We start from the raw sequence: 14,248 nt of genomic DNA on the forward strand, positions 1-14,248 counted from the left end.
TTCCGGTCTGCCATTTTGTTCTAAAATGATCCTTGTGTTGTTCCGAGTGTAACGGTATTCTCGGATTTCAATTTGGTAATCGTTTGATTGTCGATTGGATATCGCATATTGTGCGTTACCGGGTTCGATATGTTCCAACCGTTGGATCGATTCCATTCCAATATATGTTACTCTAGACCTTCCTAGGATCGTGAATCGGAGCCCCGGATGTTCCGATTCAATAACTTAAAGTTTACATTTTGCGATAACCGTTCGATCGTGAGCGATCTAACCGTCTGTTTCATACCAAACTTACAGGACGTGTATCTTAAACCTTGTGGAACCCTTAGGAACTTTCATTTTGTCTCGTTCCTCGTACACTCTTTAGAAACCCGGGAAACTAGGATTTTAATTTAAAGTTCTCTTTCAAAACGCTTGGTGTTAATCTCGTATTCGTATTCCAAAATAGGTACTCCGAGCACGAATACGCAGCAGGCGGGACCCTCTCAAGGTCAAGCAGTGTGGGACTACTTGTGAGTGGACTTTGTTTTCAAATCTTAAGCATGGTTTTATTGATGGAAAATATTGCATACTATTTTAAATGTATATTGGATTTATTATATATTTTATTGTCGAATTTGATGTTCTTATAAAGCTTTGGCATTATATTTTGGGTTTTGACATATTTGAGTATCTTGAGTATGTATGTATGGATTTTGAGAATTTCTATCTATATTGTCTATGTGTGGGGTACTTGGGTTGTTGAGTTGAGATTGTGGAAAGGTTTGAGTATAGAATGTCAATTTGGATTGCTATAAGCACTACCCTATGTACCTCCCCGGATTTGGAACTTGGATACGGAAACTTGAGATACTTGGATTTGTTGGACCCGGGGCATCCTTAATGGGATATTGCTGTAGACCCTTGATTGGGTAGTCTGCGCACGTATGACTGGTTTTCAGCGTACACGCTTTGAGAGTCTCGGTTATGCGTCTTTGGTGAGTTAGTCCCCAGTTGGACAGCTCGTTCCCTAGCCACATGGTGAATTGAGGAATTGCTCTGCCATGTGGACTAGTCAAACAATCCCCCGGTTGGATTGTTTCCCCGGTACAACTAGGTGTTGGTTATATTTTATGATATATATATCTTAGTATATTATATATTATTATGTATGTATATATATAACTACTCATTCGTTCCTGTTTCTCGGTGAGGATACTTCCTGGTCGTACAATGGGTGCGCTTTCGAGAGTTTAGTCGTGGGATTTGTAAGATTTTGGATGGTGGGTTTGTAAAGTTTTCTTAATGGATTTCGGACTTGGTATCCGGTATGGTTTTGTTTCGATATATGTATATATGCTTGATTACGATGGTTTTGGGATGCATTTGGATTTCTTGCTTGATTTTCTAAACGGTGGGGTTATATTATTTTGGTTTACACTGAACTGAACTTTATTTTTGTCTACTCACAATTTTCTGTTTGCGCCTGACCAAGTAGTTGACTAAGCTCCGTATCTGAGCCGGACCGTGTGCTTCCGAATCTTGAACCTTCGTAGGAACTCTTTCATCATTTCATTCCTGTTGAACTTTGTTCTCCTTGTAATCTGAAATTCTTAGACATGCTCCGTTATCGCCCGCGTAGGGTTTGATTTGTGAGGCCGAAGGCCTTTGTTGTAAATCTGTTTATTTGCTTTAAAGCATGCTACTGGTTGGGATTGTTAAACTGTGAATTTTGAGTAGGTTGAAGTTTGGGAAATGTTCAATTTACAGGGGAGACTGCCAAAATTTTGGTAGAAAGTCTCGACTCTTAGTAAGTGGGCCCGACATCGGGTGATGTCGGTATTAAGGCGGGATCCATCCGGTTTTCGAGGAAATTTGAGGCGAGTCTGTCAAGAACTTTCATATTGGAAATCAGAGGTCGTGGGCCGCGCGGCCTCGGTTGACCAAATTTGAAAAGTTTGACCACTCGGTTGACTGATGTCCTCCGAGGCTATTCCACCATTCGAAACATGTAGTTGGACCTTAGGAAGTTCTCGTTCGTCGTACACGCTTGAATCCTGGGAAACTATGAAATTATTTTAAAGTTATCATTCGGAGCGCCTTATTTCGTCCTCATGTTTATAAATAGGTACTCCAGCTACTTGTACTCAGCAGGTGGGACCTTCTCAAGATCAAGCATCGTGGTACTACTTGTGAATGAATTTTGTTTTTGAATTATAATCATTATTTTCAAGAATGAAAAAATATGCAACAATATTTTGTCAAAATATCGCTATAATATCGAAAATATCGATGTAATGAACAAAAAACACACAAAGCAAACACGCAAAAGGGATTCAAACCCCCGTCATTTCATTCCCCCAACGCTTTAACCACCATGTTGTTTATATTTTTGTGATAATACGCAAAGGAGAACTCTATGTGGTACTAAGTCACTCATGTATCTTACCATGCAATCTATAAAATGTAAAATATTGTAGTAAATCATTATATATAAATAATTATGGTGTGTTTAATCTTCTTTTATTAATCACTACATATTTTCTATATTCTAGTGTTTGCCAGCTCACTATATAATCAACTTAAATTAGTTAAACCTATCATGCAATGCATTTCCTTCTTATTTTTTGTGATAAACTAATAAATAATTGACTAAATAAACATCATTTAAAGTTTCAATAAAAATTTTCAAATTTTTCTTACAATTTTCGTGATTTTTATTTAATTTTTATCGATATCAATAATATCCCGATATTTTTATCAAAATTTTCGTATTTTTGGATTACCAATATTTCCGATATACAAAGTGGTACAGTTCGATTTTGAGCCTAACTTGACTTTTTTCCGATCTTTTTCGATACGGTTCGGCTCGATTCATTGGTTGAAAACTTGAAATGCCCTGAAGCTTCAAAATTGCCGGGAAGCCAAACGGATCCCTAAAACCCTAGCCTCCCTCCAGAGTCTGCGTTACTAAAGCTTCGAATTTGGTCCAAAATCAAAGCTCTCTCTGTTCTCCCGTCTCTCTCTCTCTCTCTCTCTCTCTCTCTCTCTCTCTCAGCTTTCCAATTTTCGTGAGAACCACACGGCTCTTGCCCTTTTATGCTTAAACCCTAGTCCCCATTTCCATGCTCAATCACATCCGTAGATGGAAGGCTACACATATATTACAAAAATCTCGAATTCTCGCTCCCCTCTCTTCCCTCATCTTCACTCAACCCTCAGTGTCTGCAGCAAAGCTCGATGACGAGTCCACCGTCTTCCCAAACCCTAGAAACGCCGTCTCCGAAGTCATTGCCGGCTTGAGAATGTTTGGTTTGGGAAATTGTGTTGGTGATCATCGTTTCAAAACCATTATCCCGACTTTGAATCAGCCTCAGGTGGATTTGATTATTGAAAGCTTGAGCACTGAGAACCCGGAGTCGGCTTTTGGTTTCTTCAACCTTTTGAGGAATGAGTATGCGTTTCGGCATTCCAGGGTTTCAGAGTTTATTGTTGCTCATGTATTAGCGGGGAGAAGGCTGTTTAAAGAATTGCGTTTGTTTGTGAAGCAGATGGTGGATGAGGAAGGTATGGTTTTTTAAGTACTTTCTTTTTATTATAGATTGTGGGCCTGATTTCTGAGATTAGGCAAGGCTCATAGGTACATTGGGGCTGGCTGACTAATGGATGGAGCCTAATCGTTTCGTCACTTTTGTTCTTTATCTTTGATCAATTTTTTATTATAGATTTCTTGTGATTTGTGATAGGGCCCGGTTCGGCACATTCACTTTGTGAGCTGCTCTTACATAGATTCAGGGACTGGGACTCGAGTGGTGTGGTGTGGGATATGTTGGCGTTTGCTTATTCAAGATCCGAGATGATTCATGATGCTCTGTCTGTTCTTGCTAGGATGAAAGATCTGAATTTGAACGTTTCAACACCAACCTATAACTGCCTGTTGCATAACTTAAGACATACAGATATCATGTGGAGTGTTTATGATGAAATTAAAGATAGTGGAACTCATCAGAGTGACCACACTTTTGCCATACTTATAGATGGACTATGTGAGCAATCCAGCCTACAAGATGCAGTTTCGTTCCTCATGGGTGTGGAAAGGGGGGATAGTGGGCCTTCAGTTGTTTCATTCAATACCATCATGTCTAGGTTTTGTAAATTGGGTTTTGTGGATATTGCAAAGTCGTTTTTTTGTATGATGTTCAAGTGTGGACTACTTCCAGATTCATACAGTTATAATATTCTTATTCATGGGCTGTGTATAGCTGGTTCATTGGAAGAAGCATTGGAGTTCACTAAAGACATGGAGAGGCATGGGGTACAGCCTGACAGAGTCACCTACAACATTCTTTGTAAGGGGTTTCATCTACTTGGTTTGATGAGTGGAGCTCGCGAGGTCATTCAGAAGATGTTGATTAAAGGGTTGAATCCGGATCATGTGACATATACAATTTTGATATGTGGGCACTGCCATGCTGGCAATATTGAAGAAGCCCTTAAGTTGCGGAAAGAGATGCTTTCAAGGGGTTTTCAGTTGAGTGTCATTTTATACAGTGTACTTCTCAGCAGTTTGTGTAAAAGTGGACGAGTAGAAGAAGCGTTGCGATTGCTGTATGAGATGGAAGCTGTTGGCTTGGAACCAGATCTTATTACATACTCTATCCTCATTCATGGCCTATGCAAGCAAGGAGATGTTCAGAGGGCAAGTGAACTATATAGAGAAATGTACATGAAGAGAATCATTCCCAATTATTTTGCACACCGTTCTATTCTGTTAGGTCTGCGTGAGAAAGGGGATATATCCGAAGCAAGGAAGTATTTTGACAATCTACTAACAAGGGATGTGACCGAGGATATTGTGCTGTATAATATTATGATGGATGGATATGTAAAATTAGGTAACATTGTAGAATCCACACGATTATATAAACAAATAATTGAAAAGGGAATAAATCCTAGTATTGTCACTTTCAATACTCTTATTTATGGTTTCTGCAAAACTGGGAAACTGGTTGAGGCTCATAAGATGTTGGATACCATCAAGCTGCATGGCTTGCTCCCAAGTCCATTTACTTATACTACTCTTATGAATGCCAACATTGAACGAGGAAACATCCATGGCATGCTTAAGTTGCTTCAGGAGATGGAAGCAAATGCTGTACAGCCAACTCATGTATCTTACACGGTAGTAATTAAAGCACTTTTCAAACTGGGGAAGCTGCAGGAGGCTGTTCACTTAGTTGAGGATATGTATGCTAAGGGCCTAACCCCAGACCAGATCACGTATAATACTCTGATCAAATGTTTCTGCAGAGCTCGAGACTTCTTGAAAGCTTTTCAGTTGCATAATGAGATGTTGGTTCATAATCTTGAGCCTACTCCTGTTACATATAATGTTCTCATCGATGGTCTTTGTGTATATGGCGACCTAATGGATGCTGACAGGCTACTGGTTTCTCTTTGTGACTGCAATATCAATTTGACAAAAGTTGCTTATACCACATTGATCAAAGCACATTGTGCAAAGGGTGATGTACATAGGGCAGTGGGGCTCTTCCATCAAATGGTGAAGAAAGGATTTGAAATCTCCATTCGGGATTATAGTGCTGTTATTAATAGATTGTGCAAAAGGTGTCTAATAACCGATGCAAAATATTTTTTCTGTATGATGCTGTCCAATGGGATTTGTCCTGATCAAGAACTGTGTGAGGTGATGCTGAATACTTTTCATCGTGTTGGTGATCTCAATTCAGTAGCTGAGCTTATAGCTGAGATGTTCAAACTTGGCTTTCTTCGTGAGTAATCCATGGGGAAGTGAATATCTTTTGGCATCTGACCATGGGGAAAACTTGTTCACCGGCTCAGTAGAAAAATTCAGTTCATGAGGTATAACATTATATTCATATATCTCCATTCTCTCATAAAAAATAAATATTTCCAGAGATGACCAAGTCAAAACAGCACTTAGGATTCCTTTCCTAGTTCTTTCATAATAACATAATACTGTTTTTCAGAGGACATTTTATGCTTTTCCAGACTTCTTTTTCTTCTTCTTAAATTAAGTTTCATCCCATTTCCAGACCTCTGATGTCTTATGGAGAACTATCTTAAAGTTATATTTCTACTTTCAACCGGATGACAAGAATGAATTCTCATAGCCGGCCCAGATCCAGGGTTTTGTGAAGAATTACTTGCAGTCTGTTTCCTTCCTCATCTATACATGGCGAGAAAAATCAAGGACTGTTGAGGCAAGGACTTCATTTTCTGCTCTGTCAAACCCTTTCCCTCTATATGGCCAGTTTTGAAGGGATTCGTAGAATTGGATATCTGCATGTGAGTCATCTTTTCCTTAATGGTTGAACTGTTACTTCTAAAGTATTGTTATCAAAATATGACTCTCTTGAGTAGAAACTTTTATCAAAATCAGAAAGTATTGCAAACTAATCCTTGCAGTTATAAGTTTAAGAGAATCTGTTGTTCTTACGTGTATTTTAGATTCTGCATGGTCTGTTTGCCCAATGTGCTTGTATTTTCTTGTTATATATTTTGTTAGCCTTTTTTTAAACTAATTTTGCTTTTGTTTTTGTGCAGATGCGGAATCAAAGGAAATTGAAAAGGATGAGTACCATGAATTTTACAAGAAAACTTTCAGTGGGTTCTTGGATCCAGTTGCATACACTCACTTCACCACTGAGGTACTGGAATGGTCTCTCTCTCTCTCTCTCTCTCTCTCTCTCTCTCTCTCTTGTTGGCAGTTGTTTTAGTAATTTGGTTGAGGTAGAAAATGTAGCAGATTTGGAATTTAACTTTAAAATCTGCAGTGTGAGGTGGAGTTCAGCAGTGTTCTTTACATTCCTGGAATGGGTCTCTTAACAATGACAATGTAGTGAATGCAAGAACAAAGAATATACATTTGTATGTGAAACGGATATTTATCTCAGATGATTTTAATGGTGAACTGCTAAGTTTTGATATATTGGAAACCATGTGAATTTGAGCTTCCATTTAGTTCATTGTTTTGGTTTCATGTCAGTGGTGATCTTCTTTGTTGCATAAACTGTTGCACATTAAGTTTCCTTTGTGATTTACTTTATGCGGAAAATAACTTGTATAACAAAGCTGGTGTTGACTGTTTATTCTGTATTTAAATTGGAAAATGAAGTATCCCTTAATATTCTTTTAGTTATTACATGTTCTAATCAAAACAAGAGTTTTTTATTCATCATCAATGGAGTTGTTTAGATGTTATAGTCATTTGCGTCAGCTACAATTGTGATGTACCATCTGGAATGTTGAAAATACATTTTGGGGTTGATGCTTATTTGCTTGGAAATATGGTTTGTGGCTGTAATACATTGAATTATTCCTTTGCAGCTTCCTTGATACCTGAGCTTTGTTAAGGGTGTGGTGGATTCGAATGATCTTCCTCTTAATGTTTCTCAAGAGGTTATTCAAGAAAGTCGAATTGTAAGCCCTAGTTCTCCACTATCTTTATGCATTTTGTGAAGGGAATCCGATTACTCTTTGGACATCTCTGTAGCAGTTAATATTTTGTTCTTTGTTCTTGTTATGTGCTTAGATATTTGTATCAGGTCGTATTGTATTATTTCTTAGTGTCATTTATCTGCTATTTTCAGGTAAGGATTATGAGAGAGAGACTCATACAGAAAACATTTGACATGATTCAAGACGTCTCTGAGAGTGAAATAAGAGGGTGGTAGCAGCAATTAAGCTTGTGTTTTCTTCTTCGATTCCACTTGAAAGGCCGAAAATTGTTATTACCTTGGAAAATGGTATTACTTGATCCCTGGATTACAAGAAATTGGAGAACTTTGGCAGGTTTCTGAAGTTGGGATGCATCGAGGACTCTGGAAATTACAAGAGCATAACACCCTTGTTGCAGTTCTACTGTTCAAAAAGTGAGGAATAACTGATAAGCTTAGATGATTATGTGAAGAACATGCCTGAGAACCAGAAGGCAATCTACTACTTGGCAGCAGAGTCTATGCGAAAAGTGCTCCATTGGGATAGTTGGTTCAGAAAGATGTTGAGGTATCTTGTTACGATCCCTTGCTACTGGGCCCTAGGATCTCTCTCTATGGGCCTATTGATAGTAGCCCATAAACACGTGTAAAGCTCTCCGTAGATGTTCCTTCTCACTCTGATTGTATTATATAGTCGCATGCTGTTGGCCATTTTGGATATGAACGGAGAATTGTCTCTTTTAGTTCTCTCTTTGTTTATTTCTCTTTCTGGCTTTTGGTACCTATCATATCTGTCCTGCCGACTTTGGTGGAAGTCCAGTAGAGGAACAATGTGGGTATAAAAAATTTGGTTTGCAAGCTAGTCGTAGAAATAGACAAGCCGATGATGTTTTTGCTCTTCAATTTTTCGAAGGGAGGGAAACTTAAACATCATTAACAAATTACTGTTTTTCCTGAGACCAAAAAGACAACTGTTTTTCCTTTATGATGAGTTTTCCCAATGTCTAAAATATCGATAGTTTCGAAAATATTGGTAATAAAAAAAAAACGGAAATTTTTATAGAAATATTAGGAAATTATCGATATCGATAAAAATTGAATAAAAATCATGAAAATTGTAAGAAAAACTTGGAAATTTTTCTTGGAACTTGAGAGGATTTTATTTAGTCAATTATCTATTACTTTACCATAAAAAAATTGGAAGGAAATGCATTGCATGCAGGGGCGGCCCTGAGGGTGTGCAAATGGTGCCACTGCACAGGACCTTGAATTTTTTATTTTTTTTTACGTGTATATTATATATATATATATATATATATATTATAGGTATCATATATATACTTGAGTGTGCAGAACAATAACACAAGCGAGTATTTGGTTGAGTTGGAATTCAGTGCATTGATTTTAGTAGGGAAGTTGGATTTGAGTCAGTATTGTGTCATTCAGTAGTCATATTTACATTTATTCTCTTTTTGTTAACAATAGAAGAAAAAAAACAAAAAACGTGTCAAAAAAAAAAAAAAGAGGAAACACTCCAAAGAAGAGGAAAACAATATATACAAGCTTTCTCCAATCAACCGAAAAAAATTTGTAGTGTATGTTTTCATCCACTCAAAACAAAACAAAAAAAGTTCATGTCTTTTTCTTCCTCTTCCTTTTTCTCAAATTGAAACATTCAAATTTTTGTGAATTTGATTTATGATTGTCATTGCATGCTAATCAATGATGAATTTTAGTTATTAAAAAAATTATCTTATGGTATCAAGTCATGGCAAATATTTTTAATCATAAATATTTTCATATTAGATGAGAGGGCTGTTGACGTAAGCTATCCTAATTAATTAAGGAGATTTATTTCCTTGATTAATTAGAGGATTTACTTTCTTATTTTATGTAGTTGATGTATCCCTGTATAATTAGGATATATTCTCATAATTGATTACTGTATCTATTTTTCTTGTAAAGCACTAATATAAACTCATATATATACCTATATGGAGAAGAATACAATTAACCTAAAGTATTCAAACCATATTCATATTTTAGCATGGTATCAGAGCAATCGATCCTGGGTTGTCTCTAAACCCTCAAATCTTACCCTCAAATTCAAACCCAAACCCAAAATCAAATTCCTCAAATCCAAATATTATACACTCATATCAAATCCTCTTCTCAAAACCATACCTTTTATCTTATCTTCAAATCCTTCCGCTGTAATGGGCGGTCCCTCGCTCTCACACACATACGGCTCTTCCACCTCCACTCCTCAAATTGTTGCTATTCACAGTGACAACTCCCCATTCCCTACTAGCGTCACCCTGACTCAAACCAACTATGCCTTATGGTCTCAAGTCATGGAGATGCGCATTGCTGCTCGAGAAAAATTGGGGTACCTAACTAGCAACACTCCACAGCCCCATCAATTCTCGTCCACCTACAACAAATGGTGTCCAGAGAACGTTTTAATCGATTACATGTCTCCTGAATTGATGAGTCGTTTCATTTGATTAAGTACCGCCAAAGAAATCTGAGTTGCTGTCAACAAGGCCTACTATGATGGCAGGGATGAAACCTATCTTTTTTATCCCAACAAACAGGCATTCACTATTAAACAAAATGATGCACCTGTTCATAAGTACTCTAACCAGCTGCAGAGCATCTTTCAAGAAATTGACCATCGGAGTCCCATTCGCATGTAGTGCGATGCCGACGTCACTAAGTGTGAGACAGAACTGGATCATCATATGTTCACCTTTTTCTTGCCTGTCTTGACCCTGAGTTTGATCAAGTCTGGGGGGAAATTGTAGGAAAATATCCTAAATTAGACCTTGATCAAACCTTTGTGTATGTTCGTTGCAAAGCTCAATAGCGAATGATCGTGATAGCTCAGGAAACCTCTATCATGGTCGCTCAAGGTCAAACAGGGCTCCAAACTTTTACTGGTGGATCTTCTCACAATAAGGCCACAAGATCTCATTCGAAGAATAAGTGCACTCACTGTGAAGGAGACAAACATACCCATACTGGTTGTTACGAACTGATTGGGTACCCTGATTGGTGGTACCATTCCAAAGGTCCCCGCACGCATAGGAGCAAATCACTCCACACATCTTCCGAATCAGACCCAATAAGTCCTACTATTTCGGCTACGCTGACTCCAGCATTAGACTCTAAAGCCACAACAGGTACCAAAGTTCTTGTCCAAGAAACACACATTGTCCCCTTAATCGGTGGTGTCTAATACTAATGGTACCCCCTCCCCCGTGATTGGGGAGGGTTCACTCTCTTTTTCTAACCCTCTCAACTTGGACTTTGTGTTGATTGTTCCGTCCTTGCACCATAATCAAAATTACTATGGCTTTGAGTTGTACTGTAACTTTTTGGCTCACTCATTGTGTTTTTCAAGACATTCTCAACAGCAAGATGATTGGTTGTGGTAATAGGGCAAACTCTACTACCTGAACTTGGTACCTGACAGTGAAGCCAAAGTGAGTAAAGCTTTCAAGATTGGGGGCGCTAGTGTTGAGAAACAAACTAACGAAGTATGGTTATGGCATAGACGTTTTGGACATGCTTCGTTTGGATATTTATAGAAGTTATTTCCATCATTATTTACCAGTTTAGATGTTTCAAGTTTTAAGTGTGACATTTATGAAGTAGCCAAGAGCCATTGTGTTCCTTTTCCCTTAAGTACCAATAAAAGTTCAGTTACATTTTCTCTTGTGCATTCTGATGTTTGGGGCATTGCTAAAATTGTTATTCCAAGGGGAGCTTGATGGTTTGTCATGTTTATAGATGAATGCATACCAATGACTTGGATTTCCCTTCTCAAAACTAAAGCGGAAGTCAATTCAAAGTTCAACGGTTCCATCAAATGGTGGAGACTCGGTTTCATGCAAGAATACAGGTTCTCTATTCTGATGATGGCAGAGAATTTCTCAACCATGATCTTTACAAGTTCTCACAAGATCATGACTTCATACATCAACGCTCAATGCCCGTACACTCCCCAACAAAACAGAGTGGCTAAAAAAAAGAACATATATTTATTAGAAGGAGTTCGTGTCTCTCTCTTTGATGTCAATATGCCTTGGTCCTTTTGTTGAGAAGCCGTCCTAATACAGCTTACCTTATCTATTAGATCCCCTCTAGTATCTTGAATTTCCCAACGCCACTTCAAGCACTTCACCACTATATCCAAATACCTCCTATCCAAAATCTGGAACCGCGGAATTTTAGTTGTGTTGTATTTGTACACTTACATGGTCACCAAAGAACTAAATTGGATCCTTGAGCAAACAAATGCATTTTCATTGGCTATGCTCCTCATAAGAAAGGATACCGTTGTTATCATCCTCCTAGTCAAAAGATATATACCTCCATGGATGCCGTGTTCAAGGAACACGACATATATTTTCCAGTAGCACATGAGGAGAATCAAGTATCAATCACTCCAAAGATTCTCGATTTTTTCCCTCATGACGGCTCTCTGCCTCAAAGCGACCTGTCGCATATCTCTGTTCACCTATTTTTGGTTTAATCCTATGATGATAGGGTAAAGTTCCCTATTGGCTTGAAAACCATTGGTGGTCAACAAGTCAACTTTATTTTGTATATGAGTGAGCCACTGTTAGTACTAAAAACCCTAGTGGACTTCTTAAAAATAGATAACTTGTGCCCCAAGTTATTGATTTCTAAACAAGTGATTGTGAATTTGGGTGAGGAATATCTCACAAGTAAGTTCCTTTCTTGCCTTAGACTGATGAGGACTTCACAATTTTTCACAGTACAAACTTGGTGGTTCTGTTAGAATAAATGAAAAGAAAGTAAACTGTTTTAGGCAGAACTATCTTTTACAAAGCTCAGAAAGAGGAAGACCAACTCTAAAAAAACAAGAGGGCGTTGGACTTCAATTTGTGCCTGGATAGCTGCTTTTGATCCGGATTGGACTGGGTATGTATGTGCTGGATTGGACCATCAACACCTTCAACTGTCAAGTTTTAGCTATAAATCAATACCAACATTCGAGTTTGGCAGAGCTTTAATCTATTTCAAGCCTTGGAAGGCTTTTGAACGGGCAAAATTGGAACCTCTTCAGTCTAAAAAGGGCGAAGTGGATAGATTTGATGATTACTGAGCTGGAACTCCATTATAGTACCTATTCTGCTTGATCAGGGCTTTCCATGAATTTGTTGAGGTTTTCATATTTGTAAAAACCCGGACTTTGCTTGATTTGGCTTATGTTGAAACAAATTTATAACAAGGGAAATCTCGCTTTGTAGAACTATTTCTCTGAACTGAACTGAAATAAGAGATTTTGATTTATAGCTAACTTGTTTCTTGTGGCTCAATAAGCTTTGGTTGCTTCAATGTTCGAAGGCTTTTGAGATCAAGTGATCATTTTGAGTTTGTCAATTGTGACCTTGAGAGTTTTTGTTTTTGATTGATTTTTTGGCTATCTATATCTGTTTACCATCTCTCTCTTATTTTATAGGAAATGCTGGAATAGGGTTTCTAATCTTTAAATAATGGGCGGAAAATATTTTCGAAAGATCTTTCTTTTTAAATGCCCACAAAAAGGGAAAGTTATCTATTCTGGCAGAGAAGAACCATCAACGATCAATTCTCATGGTGGTCTTTTTCCTTGCTTTTCCCAAAAAATAAAATCAACTCCTTTTGCTCTCTGTTTGTTCCTTGTGAAGAAGGAAAGACACAATCTGCCACGATGGTCAGTTTTCTTTTTCTGTTTGAACAACCCCCTTGAACAACCCCCTGCTCAAGGGACAAAACCCACTAGTTCAGAACTGGCTCTATTTGATGATGTGGAGGCAGAACATTCTGTTGTCATTCCAGAGCCTAAAGTGGAGGTAGAACACTCCGTTGCTGTCCTTGTTCCTGAGGTAATTTCATCATTTTTTCACTCTGTTTGGTTTCTGCAATTCTAGTTGACCATGTTGATTTGAGGTTGGGGAAAAGGGTTTTTTGTTACTGAGGGAGCTTTCTCAACCAGTTTCAGCCTTCCTACTATTATTCCTTCTTGTATGACGTCTCTGAAAACAACACAACTATTCGTGGAGTGGTTCCAAGAGTTATGCCATCTGCAATATTGTTTGCCCTTGAGCTCCTCTGGTTTGGACAGTCTGTGAGGTGTCTCTATTATTTTTTGCAGTACATCTCATCAAACAGAGCTTCAACCTTGGTTAAATCGCAGGAATAAACTTGGTTCTATGCTGGTTTGTTTGGAACAAACCCTCCTGTAAATAGCGGTGGTTTCTGGTCCTTTGGTGGCTTTGTCAGAGCCTTGCAACTGATGGGATGTTTTAATTTCACCATTTCCGCCAATGCAACTTCCCTTTCCTCCGAGCTTTCTTTGCCTTTTTCTGACTTCACTTCAACCAGATGCATTGAAGAAGATGGGGGTTTTGTAATATGTGCCTTTGGAGGAGTTCCTTTTCTGTTGTTCTTCCCTAAGAAGCTCCTCGTATTTAGATGCTTTGTCTGCCAGTTCTGCCAAGTCTCTAAACAGCTTCCCATCAAATATCTTCCTCAGAGAGATTTTAAGGGTCGTTTGAGCCATTTGAATGAAGTATCACTCTTCCATAGGTATCCGACATTTCATCTTCAGCTTTCTGAACCTGGTTATGAAGTCCTGTGAGGGGTCATCCTCGCTCTGTTTGAGGGCTACAAGATCACTGATGGTGACCTCTGGCTAAATTCTAAAGTAGTAGTCATGGAAGACATTGTCCATATGTTCCGAAGTTTGAACATAATTGGGTGGTAAGCTAGTA

General features: G+C 38.2%; 2 protein-coding genes across 7 annotated transcripts; both read left to right on the forward strand.

Moving 5' to 3' along the window:
* Positions 1-2,811: 2,811 nt before the first annotated feature.
* Positions 2,812-8,219, forward strand: LOC103330959 (Tetratricopeptide repeat (TPR)-like superfamily protein). 6 transcript variants are annotated; one of them, XM_016794100.2, is made up of 6 exons: positions 2,812-3,546; positions 3,726-5,862; positions 6,057-6,309; positions 6,568-6,682; positions 7,351-7,518; positions 7,614-8,219. In XM_016794100.2, the coding sequence occupies exons 1-2, from the start codon at positions 3,105-3,107 to the stop codon at positions 5,777-5,779; spliced, it is 2,496 nt and encodes an 831-aa protein (XP_016649586.2). In that variant the 5' UTR covers positions 2,812-3,104; the 3' UTR covers positions 5,780-5,862; positions 6,057-6,309; positions 6,568-6,682; positions 7,351-7,518; positions 7,614-8,219. The 6 variants fall into 6 exon arrangements, with proteins under 6 accessions (XP_016649586.2, XP_088909441.1, XP_016649585.2 ...); XM_089053315.1 differs by having other exon boundaries at positions 7,351-7,443; XM_016794099.2 differs by having other exon boundaries at positions 6,568-6,671.
* Positions 8,220-9,676: 1,457 nt separating this feature from the next.
* Positions 9,677-10,329, forward strand: LOC148916807 (uncharacterized). The gene is made up of 2 exons (XM_089052294.1): positions 9,677-9,936; positions 10,191-10,329. The coding sequence occupies exons 1-2, from the start codon at positions 9,677-9,679 to the stop codon at positions 10,327-10,329; spliced, it is 399 nt and encodes a 132-aa protein (XP_088908420.1).
* The last annotated feature ends 3,919 nt before the right edge of the window (positions 10,330-14,248 follow it).

The sequence above is a fragment of the Prunus mume genome, linkage group LG5 (assembly GCF_029339155.1).
Source record: "Prunus mume cultivar Tortuosa linkage group LG5, ASM2933915v1, whole genome shotgun sequence".
In the NCBI taxonomy this organism is placed as follows: Eukaryota; Viridiplantae; Streptophyta; class Magnoliopsida; order Rosales; family Rosaceae; genus Prunus; species Prunus mume.